Here is a 22019-nt window from a genome sequence, read left to right on the forward strand (position 1 = left end):
AAATTTTTTTAAAAAAATTAAAGGCATTTAAAAATAATTAGTTTATATTATCTTTTAGAATTATATAAAATAATATTAAATATTAATAATTTTATTAAATTATATCTATCGATTTGATTTTATAATTAAAATAATAATAACGGTGGTATAACACATTAGTAAACCACTATTACTTATTAATTCTTTTACTTCCAAATTATCCAAATTGTTGTGGCAAAGATCATGCCCAATCTTAAACATCAAAGCTTCCCCGTGGGTGATGAATGTCATTTTGAATATAATTTTCTAGGTCAGGCAGCAATAAAACATTTATGTGGAAATTGTTCACTAAAATTGCCCATATTCTTTAGAAAAAGGCGATCCCACAATCAACAACGAAAAGTCCTATACTAGAGAATATATTCAGTTTTAACTAATTAATTTCATTTCTACTGATCAACTAGCAACTTGTATTTTATTATGTCTTTTCTTATATATTCAGTGGATTTTTTATTTGTAGATAATATTATAAAGTTTAATTTTTTTACTTTTATTTGTAGATAATATTTGGTAAAAGATAAATATTGAGCATATATGTGTAAATACATGAATCATTCTAATTAATGCGTCTTAACTTAATTTGACATCCTGACCCTTTGGCTTTAGACTTTTCAAAACCATACATAAAATAATTTTCTCTACAATATTAGTCATAAATGAACTAAATTGTTGCCATAGTTTTCTGTTATTTCTTTTTGGCTTTTCATAATTTTCTCCGTATGTTTATAGGTCAATTATCAGCCCAAAAAGTGTTAGTATGAAAAATATTTGAAAACTAAAATTTATTATGTCCTTCCACTATAAGTCCTGTTAGAGTGTATAGGGCCTTATGATAATGATTTTTTTTTCATAAGAAACAAGATCTCATTGTTCACATGTATCATAATATGGATGGCATTTTTTAGAATGTATCCCACTGGGCGTGTCAAAAATAACATTTGGTGAAAAATAAGTATTGAGTGTGCCAGGTGTATAGATACACGAACTATTGTAATTAATGCGTCTTAACTTAACTTTCTGATCAGACTTAGTGAATTCTTAGACTTCCTTGACAAATTTTTTAAATCATAAAAAATACCACAAAAATTGTAAAATAACAATAGATAATTATAAATAAATAAGCTAGATTACTTTGAAAGTAGTTTGCTAGATTTTACCTTAAACTTATATTTAAAATAAATACAAAGAAATCATCAAAAGAAATAGCTTCCTGGAAACTAAAAGTATTTGTAGAGAATTGGTATTCGAGTAGTCTTGAATATTTGTAGTGTTATCATTGTTATTTGTCGATTTCCCTTTTACTGTTGGTTTGCTTTATGCTTTTATAGAGATCCATAAGTTTTACTTTTCTTAGCGATATTGCGGACAGTGGTTTTGGGCACGCACCAAAGTATTTTTAGCGACTACAACAGTGCAAGGCTTTTCAACCTAATCGAGAACATGCTAACTAATCACAAAGACTAGCGCGGAGATGGGAATCTCCACCTGAGTAATTCAACGGAATGCTTTTACTAATAAGTGACATTTCTCGATTCCATAAGGAAGCTTACATCATAAATCTAGAGACGGATCCGGAAGCCAACTTCTTTATTTGTGTTTTTTATCTTTAATTTTATTGTTTAACAGGCTACTCCCTGTAAATGCGACAGTTATACTATTACACATTAAGCACTGCAGCATGTGAGGTCCACCTATGTCTAGTCCATTTTAGATTTAGCTTGATTTCAATTATATTGTTAGCCTAAATTAACTATTTAATTATGTATAAATAGGCCCATCTAGTTTAGCCCAATTACAATTTTTGCTTTAAGTATAAAGAAGTTAACCTAAATTAGTTATATCTTACATGCCAAGACTTGATTCAGTGATCTTATTCTAAGTGAGTTGATTAATTAACTAAAGATGGCAAAGCTCACTAAGTCTAATTGAATTTTAATTTAAGCCCAAACTTACTAATACATTAACCTAATAGACTATAAATTGTATGTCAAAGTCCAAGTTTTAGGACATAAGTCTAGATGTCCAATTTTAGTTAACAGTTATTTGCCATTATAAAAAAATAAAATAAAGAAAGTAGTAAATCTAATTATTATAATCCTTCTTACAACTAATAAACTTAAGAAAAATGACTAAAATAAGTTAAAATTGGCAAAAATCAGCAAAATAGCTTGAAAATCAATGAATTAAGGCAATTTGAGATGAACAACTGATTGATGACATCACAGAGTCAATTCGGCTCAGTGCACAGCCGATTGGTGACATCATAGTGCCGTCAACTTAGTGCAAAGCCGGCTATAGGGCTTGATTATGGTTAGTTTTGTAATTTTTTTAATCCTCCCTCGCCTAGAAGCCGATTTAACATGTACAAGAGATAAAAACTCGAAAATATGAAGTAAAAATCATAACATAACAAATCAAATTAAGCCAGAAATCATAAAAGTAATACAAATATGAGAAAAAAAATTGATAGAAGGCAAATAAAACTTCATATGACATTACTAGATTTCAATCATGCAACCTTAAAAATTTCAATATAATCATATAATCAAAAGAATAAATTTAACATATCATCCTAACTATTCCAATCATCAGATTCAAGACCCAATAGAAAACGTATTATTATCATATTCAAAAACAAATATTCATATTATCATGTTTAAAACTCAACATGCATAAACATTATAGAAACATATAAAACTATTAAAAATCCTAGATCTGATCACATAAGTCATATAAAACCTTTAAAATGAATCCTAACATTTTTCTAAAATCATAAAATTAAAGAAAAGAGAAGAAGATATTGATGATGTTGGATTTTGAAACTCTCAGGTTGTCACCATAGTTTGCTGATCTATAAATCTCTAGAGATGATGAGGTGGTTGAATCGAAGATTGGATAAGAATCCAGTGTTGTTTGGACTTGAGAAAAACTTTTACCATTCAAGAAGAAAACTTTCCTAATCTTGAGTTCTTTCTTGGTGACTTGTCTCTCTAGTTACTAAAAAAGATCTCTGCTAATAAAATAAAATTTTTTATATTCAAATAATTATCATTAAAGATATCCGATAATTATCACAAATCACTTATAAAAACTTCTTTTCATCACTTTCAACATTTTAAGTCAAAAAGTATGAAAATTGACGTCGAATCTCAAAAAATAGCCAATCGGTACAGTGTAGAGCCGACTTGCTCTATGCTAAGTCGGTCGGCTGTACGCAGAGGTGATTGGCTTTGTGAGCAAAAAGTATAAAATTTTTTGATAATTTAGTCCCTGAACTTGCAAAAACTGTTGTTCCACCCCTCAAACTTAATTTTTTCTGCCAATTGAGTCCAAATTGATTATAGAAAAAATAATATTAGTCAATTATTCTCAACCCTAACTTAGATTTGCCCATTTTCAATCTCTTGAGACTCGAAAGAGGCAGTAACTTTCATCATGAATTTTTTTATAATTCCTTCAATATTTATATTCGAAAAATGGGTGCTCATAGATATACTTCTCATTTTAGTACTAAAGCCCTATTATCTTTGTTTACTTAGGGAGTTGGAGTGCCAAACGGTTATTGACTTAATGCTAATTGTCATTTATGCTCCCGTACCTTGTGCCACTTTCTGTTTCACTTTCTTGATCTTTGCAATAATTAATTAATTAATTAAAATAATGGGCTTGCTAATGGATTTGACTTTTATTACGATTAATATTGGACTTGGGCTAGAAAATAAATATAGTGGCAACAATTGCCACCCACGCGTATATTGGCCAGTATTAGCCAATAACACGTGTAAATAGCTCAATTGTTTCTCTTTCATTTAACATATGTAGCTGTAAACAAGCCACATCTTCTTCTTTTTTTTGTTCCTCTCTCTTCATCAACGGGTCTTTTTCATTGCCATCTTGCACCATCAGCAGTAGCCTATTTGCTCACTGTCGAAGATGACAGCTCTTTCGCTTAGGCTTCTTCTCCAACATCATCTACTCGAGCATCATCACCAAGTACTCAACCCGTCCAAGATTGCCCTCTCTTGGCTTTTGGTGCAATATTAGCTTAGTTTGGTTCAAACCATACCCTCAACTCTTGTTTCTAATACTTGGGTTATTACTGAAAAGTATCCACCTGCAAAAGAAAAGCCTCTCTAAGTTTATTATAGAAAAATGCTAAAAAAGGTATATGCTTTTTACCCAATTTTTTTTTTATTTCATGTGTTTTTACTTATTGGGTATTTGTATATAATTAGATTTAAATTGATAAAAATATTTTAGGATGTAGCCTAATATGTATGAAAAATAAGTTTTATGATCTGAAAAGTTTTTTGGATCCCCAAAGACATTTCCAACTTGGAGCTCTAGATCCCCAAGAACTCGATTTACTTGGGGCTCTCAAACTGTTTTTTTTTTTTAAATTACTTGGATCCTTAAGAACATTTTCAATTTGGAGGTTCTAGCTCCCCAAGAACTCAATTTACTTGAGGCTCTCGAATTGAAATATTTACTTAAGAACATTCCAATATCTTCTTCTTGATTGTGGATGGGCCTTGTGCCTCATTGTTTACTTGTTTTTCATTTTTTTCTAGATATGTTATGTATTTTATATAGTTCTTTCCACAATTTTGTTAGCCAATAGGAATTTTTCTTTCCATACAAAAAGAAAAACCAAACAAGCTAAGTACAATAATTTACATAAAGATACATACTTTTCAATATAAAATTAAGAAAAGCGAGTAGAAATAATTTAATGCAAATTGTGATTCAGCAAATGAAACCTGTAAATTTTAGTTACCTCCTTAATAGATGTTGATATATGCTCCTCTATGAAGGTGAGATCTTACATGTTGATATATGCTCATCTATGAAGGTGAGATCTTCTTTCGGTTTGTCAAATACGGAACCCTCTTTGGATCACCATGTTGCCTTTGAAGTCTTTCATCTTGTGTTCTTATGAGTGGTTAGTGCTACTGTTTACTAGATTCTCCATGATGCTTTAGATATCTTTACGGAATCTCATAGGTAATTGGGGAGTTGGATTCCTACAAACATAAATATTATTTCTTTATTTTACTTATCTTTTACCAAGAACTGTATAAGAATCCATATTTTATGGAAAACTTTTCTATTGTGAATATTTAAAGATTTATCTTCTTGAACCAAGTATTTCTTAGGGATCAACACTTTACGTAAATATTTTCCATCTAAAGATGTCTCCTTTGTTTTCCTCTTTTTATCAAAGATGATAATTTGAAGTGGCTTGTCATTGAGGCAACCATATCTTGATAGATTTCTTGGATAATGGGTTGGTTTCTTCTTAATTTTTTCTTGTTGATATTGTTTTCCTTTGTCTTTACGAGTACTTTTAAGAACATCTCAAGGGACCCTTGAGGAATGTCCCTCGAGTTTCTTAACAGTGAAAGCTTGATGTAATAACATAGGCCTACCATTAAAGTGACCATGTGGTGCCTTTATGCGATTGTTGTTTTCTTCCTTCTTATGTGGTGGAAGATGACTTTCCTCTATATGTATTTGAGAAGGTTGAGGCATGATCGTTTCCCTATCTATACCTTATGGATGAATGCTTCATAGGCGCTTCCATATTGTTGTTCCTTAAAGATTTTGACAAAACATAGCCATTTGGTCTAAGACTTTTTCAGAGCCAAACTTGAAGTAACTTTCTCTACAATATTAGTCATTGTTGAACTAAATTGTTGCCATAGATTTTCAGTTGCTTCCTTTTAGCTTTTCATAATCTCCTACATATGTTTGCAAGCTAATTCTGCTTGAATCCTGAAATTATTAGCCAAAGAATGAGCATTAATATTAGAACAATCATTGAAGATAAAAATTCATTCTTTCTTTTCATAACAGGTTTTATTAGAGTATATAGGGCCTCATGATAATAATTCTCTTCATAAGAGACAAGATCTCATTCTTCATATGCATAATAATATGGAGTAAAACTTATCCATAAGGAACATTCATATTATACTTTGCTGTCACAGGCGCAAATTTCAAGTTTTAAGACAGACCAATATAATTTTCAGAAAAAAATATTTCTGGATATTGATGGCATTTTTTAAGATGCGTCCCACTCGACGTGCAAAAAATAATGTCTAGTGAAAATAAGTGCTAAGCATGCCACTCGTGTAGTTACACGAACTGTTGTAATTAATGCGCCTTAACTTGACTTACTAATTAAACTTAGTAAGCTCCCTTGACAGTTTTCTAGATCCTAAAAAACACAATAAGAATTAATTGTAAAATAATAGTAGGTAGTTGCAGGTAAATAAGCTGGAGATTTGAAAGAAATTTACTAGAAATTTGCATTAAACTGATGTTTGAAATAAATACAAAGAAATGATTGAAAGAAATAGTTTGCTAAAAACTGAAAGTATTTACAGTGGATTAGTATTTGAGTAGTCTTGAATATTTGCAGTGTTGTTATTTGTTGATTCCCCCTGTACTGGTTTGCTCCTGTTTTTATAGGAATTTCCAAGTTCCACTTTTCTTGGGGATATGCTCCTCATTTTCAGCGTTAGAGCCCCATTCTCTGTACTTAAGGAGTTGGAGTGGCATATGATTATTAACTTGGTGCTAACTGTCATCTATTCTCCCATAACTGTCATTTATGCTCCCATGCCTTGTGCCACTTTCCTCACCTTTGCATTAATTGATTAGTTAATTAAAAAATAATGAGCTTGCCAATGGACTAGACTTTTATCACCATTAAAATTGGATTATGACTATAAAATAAATATAGTACCAACAATTTTATAAAGTCAAAAATCAAAATTAATATATGAATAAAACTATAATTTTAAAATTTTTTAAAGATGTGAAAAATAGAAGTATTATATATGAATTTAAGAAAATTCTTGTTGTCTCTATATTAGTATTCGCAAGTGTACAAACTGAAATATAGTAAAGAGAATAACATCTCGAGGTCTATCTCTGAAGGAACTTATAGCAAAATTTATTATAAAAATTAAGTATCAAATAAACATATTAAAAAGTAGATCTAAGCACTCTAATCTAAGTTTTTGAAAAGATAAGATTTATAAAACAATTAGCCAAACAATAAAAATAAATATAAAATGCAAATGATTTAAAAACCTATATGATAAAAGTATTATTTTATCTCACCAACTACTTAGTATTACCCTCAAATAATAAGAACAAAATAATGAATGGGATGTTATTTTCTTTTTTTTATTAATTACTCAAATTAATGAAATAACTAAAATTTTTTAGATCAACATAAGATGAAGAAAAGATGATATTTTTAATGCAACAACCTAAAGATTTTCATAACAATCATAAATACTAATATATATGGTGGTCAAATAATATTTATAACTGAAACTAATAAAATATGTTGATAAAAAAGTTCATTCATTAAATAATAAGGTTCATAAAAAAGTAGAAAAAAAAACTCAATTAAATATATACTTGAATGAACTAGCCTGACATCTCTAATGTCATGATCATAGTGATTAAATAGTTAAACATAACAAAATAACAATAAAGTAAAAACTCCTTCAAGATCTAGAATATCTACAAGGCAAGAAAATGATTGGTCCTCACTCTTCAATTCAAAAAAGCTTTCTTTGATTTTTAAAGAGAAAATAAACTAATTTCCTAAAATGCTTATAAAGAAGAATTGTAAAGAGAAAATTGCAGAAATATGAACAGTGGACATATGCGGATGGAAGAGATACAACAAAGAGCAGCTTCTTTTAGATCTAGATCTGCAGGGATCTATATGGAGAAGTTCTCCACCAAGATAAGTCTATCTAAAGATATGCTTATCTTATTTCCTCATTATCACTTAACAAACCAATATAAATCCTTACATAAATAAAAGTCTGAAATATTTCTAGGTGAATAGTAAAATTTGGCCAGCATTGTAAAATATTAAGTACATATATCTCAGTCTTGAGTATTGACAACAAAACGTCTTATTGACTCTGTTATTTGTGTATTTTGCTCCTTAACTACCTTCATTAGCTAATACTACTTAAACTAGACAAATAAACTTAAGTGATATATATATATATATATATATATATATATATATATATATATATATACATGTTTTCATCAAATTATACATAGAAACATATCAGTAAAGCTTCAAAATATCCTAAATAACTATGTATAATTTGAACCTATCAACCTTTTACCAACAAAAATTTTAAAAAAAATTATGTAATTTTATTTAAAATTACATAATTTTAACACATAATAGGATATGTTATTCAACACAAAAGAAATCTGTCATCTACTACAAGTGAAGAGTTATTGATTTCCAATTTAAGTCACTCGTGCTCATTTCTTGTTCGATGAAAATAATTATTATTTCTTACATAATAAAAGTGTGTAAACTATCTGAATAATTCAAGTTTGGCTAAGATTTGACTCGTTTTAACTCATTCAAATTTATTTTTTAATTTAAGTCTAAATACTCTCCAAAATTCCTAACATTTTAATTTTAACAAGGTAAACATATTATTAAATTAGATTTTATAAGACATTAGAAGTAGATTAAGCTACAATTTTAAGAAATTGCTTTAATTTAATAAAAATAAAGTATCTTTATTGAGTCTAACATTTAATATTAGGTTAAAGGACTAAATTAAGCTTTTTTATTGATTAAGTTGACTAACCAAAAAAAAAATCCAATAGTGACTTAGAAGTAAATGAAACAAGAACTCAAGGTTCTCAGTCTTAACAGTTTTAATTTAGTTCTGGTTTCGATTTAAATACAGTTTCAGTTGTAGGTTCTAGGTTATGATTTCAATTGAATTAAAATCTGAAAAAGAATAAGAATATTAGTTAATTAATTTAGAACTTTGATATTAATTATACAGTCACACTGATGGCTCAAATTCCAAGCCAATTCCCAGTTAGGAGCCCTTCCCCTCGTGGTTCTAGAGGGATTCATGAACCAACATCTAGTTCTGGATGGCTCAAATGTCGAGCCAATTCCCAGTTAGGAGCCCTTCCCCTAACGGTTCTAGAGGGATTCATGAACCAACTGTTGACTGACCTGGTTCCGAGTTAGACCCAGGCAGATTCCGGTCCAAGTTACGGTTTGGGTTACAGTTTGAACCCAGTCACAGTTCTTCGAAATACAAAAAAACAATAACACATTCTTTTCTTTAAAGTAATTAGGCATCTAACAGCAAGTAATGAAAATATCATAAAAACAATAACACATCCTTTTCTTTAAAGTAATTAGGCACCTAATAGCAAGTAATGAAAATATCATTGGATTCACTGGGCAGCTGCAAATGCAGTAGAAAACATCTTACAAAATGTTAGATTACATCATGCAGATGGCAAGATATTTATTAGAGAACTTAGTGCGATGGATACACGAGTTATAAACCCAAAAAAAAAACATGAAAAGAAACTCACCTCAGCTTAAAGCTGTTTGCTAACACTAAATACACATTTTGATCTAACCTCATCTGTACAATCCTCTAAACCCAGTTGCACCAGTCGCAGTAAAGGAAAAAAGAACTTTATATAGGTGAGAACAAAAAGGAGGAAGAACATACTTGACATGAGAACATGTCGCGAATAGCTCCATTAGCAAGCCATGCTGCATCAGCTAAAGCTTTAACTTGCAGCACCTTTCATAGTGATCGGCAGAATACATTCTTGAATTAGGTAAAACTGGGCATGCCATTTTTCCCCTTGCAACACTTCAGTACAAGGAAAGCATGTATGATGGAAAATGAAAATAAAAAAGGGTTTCGAAGGTGGGATTATTCTAAGCTTTCTGAAATGTACGTGAAGAAACCCCATGAAGCAGCCTCACAAACCCCAAGAAACTTAGCTTGCCATCTGAATGTCTTATCCAGTCTTGGAGAACCACATGAACTGGTACGGATGTACTAAGACCGAGCTCCTGAAAATACAACAGTTAAGAAATTTTAGTACTTTGAACCACTGGAGAAGAAAACTGAAGATGATAAGATCATGGCGTATTGTCATTAATTGTTGGTTCACTAATGTTCTAATTGACATGAGACTGCAACTCCACATTGTTAAGTTGTCAAATCAGCATATACAAGGATGGCTTAACAAGTAAAATATCCAGACCACCGGGATGTTGAAGCAGTGAAAATTCTCCATTAATCATTTGCCTAAAAATTGTAGGAAGTTTAGGTATATTATGAGAAACCGAATGCATGAATGTGAGCATTCACATGCAAGTGTGCACAAAAGTCATAGAGAGACAGAGATAGGGATAGATTTAGGGGTGATGGTGATGGTGTTAGAGAGAGAGAGAGAAAGAGAACATACTGAGGCCAGTTCCTCTATCATAATAGGTCTGTTCCCATCCTTCTCAAACAACTCATAGGCACGCCTTGCATGTTGCTCCCAACAATCCATTCCTTCTAGCTGATGCACACTAATGGAAGCTGCACAAAATTCTTCAAAATCCAACTTTCTGTATTGGAGAGAACTAACCTGAAATGGAGAAGAGCAGACCATTTGATACTCATCCAAAAATCTTCTTCGTTGAAAAAATTAAGTTTCATAGTCTCAAACAGTTTAAGAAAAAAAAAAAAAGATAAATAATTAATAGATAATCTTTTAGTAGTATTACCATGCTCACATAATCAAGGACCCTTGAATCCTTTGTGGCGTCTGTGGAGCTCCTTATAACAGCCTGATAATTCCAACATCATCCAGAATGACATAAAAAAATGCCAAAAGTAAATAACTTGATAGAGAAAGGGAAAAAGGTAGTAAGAGAAACGGCTCACCGTCTTAAAATTTGACATGGAAATGAAACCGTTTTTGCTTGGTCCTAATAGTGTAAACTGTTCCCGGAGGTAAGCTAGCTGGTCTACAGTTAATGTCTTTGCCAAAGCCTGTCATGGTAACATTACTTAGAATAATCATTGTCTGCAGTGGAAGGACTAGAGGCTTATATCAAGCAAGGATAGATTATGAAACATATCAAACACTTTGGCCTCTCCATAGGTTTGCATTAACTAACTTGTTATTTACAGGGATTTGTGAAACATTCCAAATCTGCAAATGGATGCATCTGATACCTACACATTCATAATCTACTTTTTTCATATCATGATTAAATTTAATGTTTATGGTATTGGAAAAACCCTTTTTAGCACAGACAAGGTGACTTCGAATAATTAATTATGACTTTTACCAATCTTGACGGCCTTTAAGCTAGTGAAAGTATGAGTCTTTAAATCTAAGTGTGTGAAAAAAATGAAGGTAATGAAAGCATAATTACTTAAAAGTAAAATATTTATCAGTCAGTACATTATGCAACTTACCCCCAGGGCAGATTTCCGCAGAGATGACGAGCAGATATAAGCTTTTACAAGCTTGTATACTATCATATCTAATGGGATCTTTATGTCGTGATGATTGGCTAACCATGGATGACCTGATACAAATTTAGGCACCAATTAGTAAGATTAATATATTGCTGAGGTTCATGTATAACATCACAGGTGAGAAAATCAGGACTTAAAACAAATTCATGCTTCAGCAACTTACTCAGGGCCTGAGCAGCAGTCAGCCTCTTACGATAGTCCTTGTTTAGTAACCTCTTCACGAAATCTATTGCTTCAGGGGATAAAGAAGGCCAAGGAGCTTCATCAAAACTTGGATCCGCTTTAAGAACAGCTCGAAAGATGCCAGATTCTGTGCGGGCCCAAAAGGGTCTGCTGCCACATAGAAGAATATAAGCAATCACACCAATGCTCCACATGTCTGCTTCAGTTCCATATGATCGATGTAGAACTTCAGGAGCTACATAGTATGCACTTCCTACAATGTCATTCAACCTTTCATCTGCAAAAGAATCTAAATACTCAAATTCCAGACCATCTTTCAACCAGAAAGGGGAGGGAATTATCTTAATGCAGTATCTCTGACCTGGCTTTACATAGTCAGAAAGTCCAAAATCAATGGCCTTCAATGGGGAACTCTCCTCCTTTGTAGAGAACAGAAAATTCTGAAGGAAACCATAGAATGTGATGATTAATAAAAACGGGATATGCCATGATATAAATGAAATCCAATTTGGGAGAGCATTTGTTAAAAACAAGGTTTTAATCTATTGTCTCAATTTCATTCGAACACAAGCTATAGCGTAGAGCACCAGGTAGTAAAACTAGCAACTGGTTCAGGAAAGTAGAAGAGTGGTCTGACTGTTCTACTGTGATCTGGAAGTTGCAAGTTCAGACCATAGGAACAGCCAACGTCCCTGTAATTCATAAGATTGCATGCATATGATCCTCCCCAAAACTCAGAATGTCAGAAGTCTCATGCACTAGTGATTCTTATTTTGTTATTGAAGAAGGCAGCTATAGATATATATCAATAAGGAAGACAAAGCCACAGCCAAAAAGGAGGCTTCTGACTTTAGCAACAAAGATATGCCGGGTGCAGCATACAAACTGTGAAAAGTCAAAAATTGAAACATCTCAGGGGCATGGTGAAGTGAAATGTAATTATGGATGCTCTAATCAAATGATATCATGATGCTATAATCAAATAGTCAAAATTTGAAGGGAGTTTGACTCAAAAAGCTACTAATCACCAGCTCAACATTACATATTAAATGAGAGATCTTACCAATTCTATCCACCTCATCAAGCAATTTAACAGATAATTATTTCACTTCCCTATCAAAACTATTTTCTCATGAACTGTTCTTCTATCAAATACTATCATAACAGTCTTCCACATTCTACAAATTTATTGCATCTTGAATTCATCAATTACCTGCCAGTATTACAGTCAATAAATAATGTTTCTAGCTATTTTGCGAGTCATCCACAGAAGCACATCAGGTTAACTAGACATCAATATTTTCAACAGCAGAACTACAACTGCTGAGAACTAAAGTACAGCAAAGATGGAATGGAGATTATGAATGATACGCTATCATGCAGATGAGTAAGAAACTTTCAAGAAACAAAAAATTGGAAAACTAAAATCATACATAAAACGATTGTTTTATTGCTTTAAGTACCTCTGGCTTGAGATCTCGATGAACCACACCTTGGACATGACAGTAAGCAACTACATTTAATATCTGAACCATAACAGTCTTGGCATCTTCCTCAGAGTACTTTCCACCCCTAGATTACATAGAATTGGAGATAACCAGTTAGAATGTCAGACAACAAGCAGGAATTATAACAACACAGAAAATATCACTTCAGAATAAATTACCTTGACAGTATTCTATCCAACAGTTCACCACCTGTGCACAACCTAAAACAAATAGCAGATAATTATAAATGGTAAGCCCTAAATTTTTAAATTGTATCTTCTAATATTATGTTATGACCAATTTAGAGAACTAAATAACCAGTCATAATTTCAACCAGGAAAAAAAAAAAGAAACCAAAAAAACAGTAAGTATTTTATAGGCATGGTTTCGCGGATAAAGCATGTGCATCTTATTTTAACATACAATAAAACAAAGAGCTTAATCTAGTCCATACAACTTTGAAATAATCAAAACATAAATCCTAGAATTAAACAAGAGGATCCCTTTTGAGACCGAAAAGGAAGATAAAAAAGTTTGAGGCAGTCCAACTTACTCCATCACAACGTAGACATTGTCATCATCTTCATAAGCATCATAAAACTGCACCAGATTCTTATGCCCCGTTAGAGCTCTCAAAATTTGCACTTCTCGCCTAACATCCTCAACAGCAATTGCAGTGGTCATCTGCAAAAGATTACTCATTTTCATGACCATGAAGCAAACACTTTGTTTTTTGAAAAGGTTAGCTTGTCAAACAGATTACATCAATTACAAATAATGTGATTAAATGAACTCTCTAATAATCCCACAAGCCCAAAATTAAATCCATAGAGACGAGTAGTGTAAAATTAGTCATACATTGACTCGAGAAGAAATTCCTTGACACGAAATTGAGCATCTGTTACTACATTAGTGCCTTTTATATTAAAATAACGTAATCTAGAGCCTGCGATGATATTGATACACTTAAATATGTCTTGAGGAAAAATCAAGTTTTGCACTTCTAAGACCAATCTAAGAGGTACCTCACTCATCATACTAAAGATCAATTACTGGAACAAGCGCAGCAACAGAGTAAACCTTGATGTCACATAAATAGCTGCAGTTTGTTTCAGGTTCCAGAAATTACTAAGAAACTTCCTTTAGAATATGACAACGAAAACACAATATAGTTTACGTCATGGCTAAACCAGCACCAGGAAAAGAAAAAAAAAAAAAACTTCTAAGGCTCCAAACTGTCAAACTAGTATACAATAGAAATGAGTAATTACTTTGCTATAAAAGAAATTACACTAGACATATGAAATGTTGCTCAAAATGAAAAGATCACGCACAAAAAGAAGCTGAGAAAATGAGAACTAAACCTTAGACTTAGGAATAATTTTGACAGCAACATCCTGGCCTTTCATGCTGCCTTTCTTGGCCTTAGCAGAGCAAGTATACCCAAAATGACCACGACCCACCTCTTCACCAAGATCATAATGACTCACAAAGTGCTTAGAATACCCAAAATTCTTGTCTAAACCAATATCACTCTCATTGCCCTCAGGAATAGAGGCCTCATTAGGCTTAACAGAGCCATGCCTTCGAGCAAGCAATGCACGAATGTGCTTTGCAGGAGAAGGAGGAGGAAAAGGCCTCTTGAAAATACGCAGAGGAGTGGAACTTACACTTGATATTGCAGGTGAGTTCTTGAATAGACTAGGTAATGGACTTGGACTATAAAAAGGAAAGTTAGAGGTTTTACTTCTGTGGGAATTGGGTGCTTGCTGTGGTTCAGTTTCAATAGAGAGTGACTGGTTATTTGATTCATTTTGATGGGTCGTCTCAATTGGTTTTCCATGACACAGTCCCATTGAAACAACAATAAAGAAAGATAATTATGAAATCACTGATAAAATCAAGAAAGTTAGAAAGACTGTAAACAAGAAAATGGGAAGAAAAGTTTAAACCATTTGAAGTGAAGTATCAAAATAGAAAAAGTGAGGTGCAAGAGTTTAAAAAGAAATAATCAAGAACTAGAAATTGAAGCAAGAAAAATATACAGGACAGAGAATCAAGAAGAAGTTAGGCCTGTGATCATAAAAGACCATAAAAGGTAAAAATATATATATGTATATAAATTGAAAGGATTTGAAGCTGAAGAAAAGAAATTCCAGAGTGAATTACAGAGTCTTGAGAGGTAATTCAGAAAGAAAGTTAAAGTTCACAGTTTGAGCAACAGAACCCAGAAATGATTATCACAGTAAATTCCCAACAAAATGATTTGCAACAAATTCCAGATTGGAAAGGCGAGAAATTTAAAATGAAAATCAAAAGCAAGAGAAAGAGAAAGATAAAGACACTCTCCCAAAACCAGAAAAAAAAAAGGGCGGAATTAGACTTTATTATTGATCAAAGAAACAGATGGCTAGATAGAAAGGAAGAGAGAAGAATATGAATAAGAATAAGAAGCTAAATTATGGGTGAAGAAGAAGCTCATGAGGAGAAGCAAAAACAAGAAGTTTTTATTCCAAGAAAGAAGAGGAAAGAATAATCAAAGGCAAAAAGCACAGGAAAAGTAAAGAAAAGATGCTTAGCAGAGGCAACAAGAAAGAAAGAGAGCCAGACCAACCAAAAAAAAAAAAAAAAGAACAACAAGGCTTATTCTTTTCTATTTTTATTTATTTTTCCACTTTTTTGCAAACTTCTTTAATTTCCCTTTTCTTGTGTATGCAAGTGTGTGAATGGTATAATTCTTTGTGTTAAGTTCATCAAGAAGTGTAGTGCAAAAGTATACAAGTATATGTTAGAAAGAAGAGAAGATTTTGAAGGATTTTATGTTATGCTATGGTAACTTCCCCATTTAATATCAACAGTTTGCACTGTGTTCCCATATGGTTTCTTTCTTTTGTTTTTGATGTCAAACTTTCTATTTTAGTTTTAGATTTGAGTTTTTCTTTTCTATTTTCTTTCAACTCAGAGTTTTTAGATTGAGTTACTTGAATGAACTTTGGCCAACATTAAATGATGTATCAATTAGAATATAAATATGTTTTCAACATTTACTATATTGAACATTAATATCACTATAAAATTAATTAATTACAATTTAAGACATACATTTCTGTATATTTATTCAAGCCATAATTTATTAAATTGTCTAATAATGTAGCATCTAATTAGCGAATTCTAAAATTATATTATTATTATTATTATAATTAATAGATTATTTAAAATTAACCAAAATTTCTGTAAGTAATTTAATCTAAAACTAAAATAAAGATTTTAATGGAAAAAAAATTAAATGATCAGTACTAAATAGAAAAACATAATGTAAAAATTTAGTATCAAATTGTTAATGGATTATTGAACTTTGTTGCTGTTGCTCTTCTCTCCTCCAAATAATAATAATAATAATAATAATAATAATAATAATAATGGAAGTGGGGTTCAAAGAGTTTGGATCCTTCCAGCCTGTCCTTATTGATCCCAAAAAACGAAGATGGATGTGGTGGGTTTCTCCCTTTTTTTTTTTTTTTTTTCCTTTATAAATTATTGTGTTTTTATTATAATGACATTGTAAAAACCATTGTATGCAGTTATCAAACTGAACTACCATTGTCTTGTGTATTTCGCCTTTGACCTGCTTTTTTCTTCTTCTTTTTTAGCCTTTGAAAGTCTTTTGTCCTTTTTCTATTTTTAATTTTTTTTTCAATTTCTTATCATTTTATTTTTCACATGCTACATACATATATAATCATAAACATATAGTTCTGATTTATTAATTGTATTGTTATGATTTTAAATATAATTTTTAGAAAAAAGCTGACTTTTAAAAATCAACTTTTCAAGAATAAATTCTAAAAATTAAAAAAATTAAATGGAAAAAAAGAAAGGAGCAAACCAGGCATATATGTTGTTTTCAGCTGGATAACACAAAGATTAGCAATAATACCACCTTCTGCTATGACTATAACAATCTATTATTCAACCCAAAAAAAAAAAAAAAAAGAATTTGTTATTTCACACATATGAAGGAACCTTAGCTGTTCAAGGAGCAATACTTAAATTATGAAACAAAATCATATTCTTAATTTAGAATCATGACTTGAACTTTTATTAGTTGATATGTTAGATTAGTAGGAAATTGATAATTGTTTTCACAAGAGTGTTATTGTTCTTTAATATTTGTTTTCTTTTATCCAGCTAAATAATAAGAATATTTTTAATTTTTATTAAAAAAAATAAAATCTGACTGACCTTAAAAGAATATTTAAGAATTATCAATTGATACATTAGATTATTTAATTCTTGGCTGAACTATTAAATTTATGTTGGACTTTCATTAATCTAATTCTGTTGAAAATATCCATTTCAGACAGTTATTTATAATTATGTTCATATTACATCCAAATATTTGACTAGTGATTTTAGGGTTTAAACATTTGACTATAACTTCATTGACAAAATAAATAAATAAATAAATAAATTTTGACATCTTTCTTTAAAATGTTTAAATGTCAATTGGACATCCTTTTTCCAAGAACCTCATTTCAATTCTATTTCTATTAAATATTTATCTGAAATTTTTTTATCTATAAAATAAGAAAAGAAATTAATATTCTAGAAATATGTTCATTTTCAGAGTTTGCCTTTAATTTAGTTGGCACACAGAGAAAACATAATATTAATTGGTAATATGTGGACTATGACTCTTCTCTGTTTCTGTGGCTGTTCCTCAAAAGTTGGTGCATCAGCTTTCATGTCACTGAATGATAAAGCCATCACTAGTGTTTGCTCTTTAATTTATCAAGAAGCAGGAGTGACAGAATAGAGTCAATGTGCATCCATGATATATCCAAGGTATAACTAAAACCAAATACCTCTTTAGTTTGGCTATTTTTTTAGTTCTAAGTATGTAATTTTTATTTTTTTATAAATTAATATATGTGATTTATTTTATTAGTAAAAATTAATTATATTATCATGTTAGTAAAAAAAGTATATTAACAAAATATATGACATGTCAATAAGAATTAAGATTAATAGACTAAACAAAAAAAATCCCATATTTAAGCTTGAAATCCTTTCAAAATCCAATATGAATTTTATCTTTTTTTGCTAATCTAAACTCTGTTCATATAATTTTGATAAAGCACCAATACATGGAAAAACAGCTGTGCGTCACATATTATACTAATGGCCTCATGAGGATTTTCCATGTTATCTTCACCTTATATTTAATAGATTAGAATATCATTCACACTCATTGCAGAATACTGTCGTAAGATTTTTATTTAATATGTTTTATATTAATTAGACCGATATTGAATGTAAAATTAAAAAAAATACCGATCATTTCTTTTTTATTCGATTAATTCAATTTAGGTTCGAATTTCATATTACATAATTGTAAAAACAATTTTAATATCAATTGAATTACACGTGATTAGTATTTTATTCAAGGTAATTAAGCTAGCTATGTTTCTTAATTAGAGGTAGTTTTTGTTAAAGTCATTTTATAATTTTCATGATTTTTTATTGTGCATGACTCAAATAGCTGCCTAAAGTTTAGTGGACTTTTGCCCATCTACTCTGGTTACCATAATTTGTATATTTTATTTCTTCAAAACTCTTAGATATCTCACTAAGATTACTCTCTGTTCATATTAGATGTTTGGCGAACATTGAAATTCCTATAATTTAGTTAAGAACATTTAGTTTCAATTTAACAATGAAGATTTGACAACACTTTAATTCTAAAATGGAAGGAATTATAAGTTTGAAGGAATGCAATCCCTCAAACAATATATCATATTGACTAAAAATTAAGAAGTCTAATTGGGTATTATCATTTGTTGGTTGTTTTTGAGTACTTCTTTTCTTATACAAGATAAAATTGTGAGACAATAAGCTGAAAAAGCAAGAGCAAGTCACTTTTTAATTTATAAATTGATATATAATCCGTAATGATCTGATCACACACAAAATAATTCAGTTAGGCCCGCTAAAATTTATAATTCTGTTTTTAATTAGTTAATAATTATTTGTTTTAAAATTTTATCGAACCCAATATATTTAATATTAAATTTTTTATAACTCTATAATCAGATTAGCGAATAAAATTGAATTCAAGTATTTACATTTATATTATCATCTTTCCTTTTATTTTGATATGAAATTGGAGTCAATTATATGCTCAGTCAGTCCAAAAATATACTAAAAGTGGTCTATTGTCCAAGCATTATATTCTATAATTCACTATTTATTCTCTATCATACTACTAGTTTGAGCAAGATCCGTTATAAAAATTGTATGAGAATACTGATGTACATCACATCACAAATTTAGTACTTTTAACTTCTCTTACGTTAACTTAAGTTTTTTTAGGAGTTATTAATATATATATATATATATATATATATATTTTTTTTTTTTCTTTTGAATGAATTATTTAGTAGATTGAGTTTGTCAAGAGCTTTGCCTACAAAGATTTGATTAGGGAATCCCTTATATTGGTGGAACATTATTATCAATGATGACACATTGTTTTCTTTTATTACGTACTCTAACAAATCAATATATATTTCTTTTTCTATAGATGTTTCTTTGTAATTTGCAATCTCTTTGGTTTTTTTTTTCTTTAAATCTTCTCTTAAATCATACCACACTCGTAATCATCTTTTTCAAGTTGCTCATTTATATATAGACTTTTCCTAATCCAATCCTCTTTGAATACTCAACATTTTTCCAAATAAGACTTTGCTTGTGCTTATACACAAACAAATATTAGTAAATTTAAAATTAATTTGTAGATTTCTTCCCTCTTAAATGTGTCGGAGTTTCACTTAAGAAAAAAAAGAAGTGGGTGCATCAACTTTTCCTTTTCTTGCATGAAAAGAGATCATCTTTCATCTTCTTAGCTAATTTCACATTAAATCTAGTTACATCTCATTCAAGGAAATACTATAATACCATAATTGGTTAAAATGATAAAATTTATTTTATTTGAGAAAAAAATACAAGAGAAAAAAATAAAAATAATTAAGTTGAAAGAAATATTTTGATATTATGAAATAAATTAATAAATTAATGTGGAATGTATTTAAATATCCTATCTATTTTATTAAAATTTAGCTTAGTAATAACCAATTTTATATAAAATTTAAATTGACTTTCACTTTAAATAAAATACATAAACTTTAAATTTATAAATAAATTTTATAAATTTTATAAATTTCAACTAAATATAATATAAATATAAATTATTTAAATGAGTGGCCACCATAATTGAAACTCTCTGAGCTCAAATCATCATTAACTAAAGATATGCAGAGAGGCTATTAATTTGATGTTAATTAAGGGTCACTAAATAGGATATTATAAAAATAACACTATCCTTCTTAATTAAGGAGTAACTAAACTTAGTTTATGAAAAATGAGAAGAAGTGTTCAAAATTAGCAAAATGGATTAACGGTCACTTTAATTAAGGAGGAAAAAAAAGGTTAATAGGACAAAGCCGAAGCCGTCGGATTCCATGCACATTGCAGATAGAAGCTACTTTCGGTGGTGGTTGACCTATGTTATGAATTATGGGCATCAATTCATGGATGTGTCAGTTTCTTGCTTTCTATTTTCTATTAAATAATAAAATAGAAAAAACAACTTTTTTTAATAATTAGATAAAACCCAGAATAAAATAAATTTAATCCTAATACGTATACTTATAAGGAATAAGATTTAATTTGGGCCTTAAACTTACTGCCATAGATCAAATAGATCCTTTTAACTCTTTTAGGTAATTTAACACATAAGTTTACAAGTTTGGCACATTTTAACTGTTAAATAAGTATGTGCTGATCATCAACTATAAGAAGTGCATGAATTTACTTTATAATTGGTTATTTATGTAACTTTTTTTTAATTAATCAAAATTATCTATTGTTGCCACCAACATACCGTCATTCCCAACCTACTGTTGTTACCAACAAACCATTCCTCCTTACTACCGTTGTTACCAACATATCATCGTCACTAACACATTGCCTCTACTAATATTATTGCCACCAATATATCGACGCCATCGAACAAACTGTTGTCATTAACATACCACATCAAAACTATTTTTAATTAATTAAAACATCCACGCCACTGCTAGTATCGAATTAGCACTAGACCCACTACTTATCAATCCATCCTTCAAATTTTAAATATAAATTATCAACAAGTTATATCCATCCTTCAAATTTTAAATATAAATTATCAACAAATTATTAAAAAAAGATGCATATATTGATTTTTAACAACGCAAAATAGAGCAATGGTGAAGAAAATAATCAAAGTTTGAAAATCTAGTGCTAGTATTGAACTTCTAGTGGTAGCAAAAGAGAGTTTGTTGAACTTCATCGATGTTAAATAGTGGTTGCTAATCTGTAGCGATTTTTTTTTTTGTAAAAACATATATATATATTTTGTGGATTGAGTTTAGAAATTATAGAAGAAATCAATGATGGTGGCTTTAGTTTGTTAAAGAGAGAGAGATGCAAGTTTATAAAAGGAGCCTTAGGATAAAAATTTATTTTATATCAATTGTTTATTATCAATTAATTTAGAGATTACATTTCATGCTCCACAATTGAGGATATTTGAGCCAAAATTGTGAAATTGTGTGCTAAAATGTCAAAAGGATCATAAGTTTAGGGACCAAATTGAACCTTGTTCCTATTTGTAGTGAAAAACTTGAAATGAAAAAGGTAGACAATTGTGACAAACACATGGCACAATCACCTTATCTAAAGAGAAAACATGAATGTCAGTATTTAGCAGCATAGTTGAATCCATCTTAACACCTAAAAAGGTTATGGATTGATTAAAAATAATTGCTTTCTAGGTAGGAAAGCCAAATCTTCCATTCTGTCTGCAAATTAATAGTTGTATATAGGGGCGGGGTTGCAA

The 22019-nt window shown here is 30.1% G+C and overlaps 1 protein-coding gene across 3 annotated transcripts; it reads right to left on the bottom strand.

Annotated features, from left to right (window-relative positions):
• Window positions 1-9276: 9276 nt before the first annotated feature.
• LOC8273872 (CDPK-related kinase 7) lies at window positions 9277-15692 on the bottom strand. Of its 3 annotated transcripts, none has more exons than XM_048369848.1 (11): window positions 14446-15691; window positions 13635-13765; window positions 13261-13302; window positions 13058-13166; window positions 11956-12034; window positions 11575-11883; window positions 11349-11461; window positions 10809-10916; window positions 10649-10711; window positions 10342-10509; window positions 9277-9943 (listed from the first exon to the last, which is right to left on the bottom strand). In XM_048369848.1, the coding sequence occupies exons 1-11, from the start codon at window positions 14935-14937 to the stop codon at window positions 9806-9808; spliced, it is 1752 nt and encodes a 583-aa protein (XP_048225805.1). In that variant the 5' UTR covers window positions 14938-15691; the 3' UTR covers window positions 9277-9805. The 3 variants fall into 3 exon arrangements, with proteins under 3 accessions (XP_048225805.1, XP_048225806.1, XP_048225804.1); XM_048369849.1 differs by having other exon boundaries at window positions 11575-11871; window positions 14446-15689; XM_048369847.1 differs by having other exon boundaries at window positions 11575-12034; window positions 14446-15692.
• Window positions 15693-22019: the final 6327 nt, after the last annotated feature.

Source organism: Ricinus communis, chromosome 10, assembly GCF_019578655.1.
Source record: "Ricinus communis isolate WT05 ecotype wild-type chromosome 10, ASM1957865v1, whole genome shotgun sequence".
Classification (NCBI taxonomy): domain Eukaryota; kingdom Viridiplantae; phylum Streptophyta; class Magnoliopsida; order Malpighiales; family Euphorbiaceae; genus Ricinus; species Ricinus communis.

Coding starts and splice junctions, on each gene's coding strand:
- LOC8273872 (XM_048369847.1), bottom strand. CDS start 14,937: ATGGGACTGTGTCATGGAAAACCAATTGAGACGACCCATCAAAATGAA. Junction 13,167..13,260: donor TTGGATAGAATACTGTCAAG/GTAATTTATTCT, acceptor TATGTAATCTAG/GGGTGGAAAGTACTCTGAGG. Junction 10,712..10,808: donor CCATGTCAAATTTTAAGACG/GTGAGCCGTTTC, acceptor TGGAATTATCAG/GCTGTTATAAGGAGCTCCAC.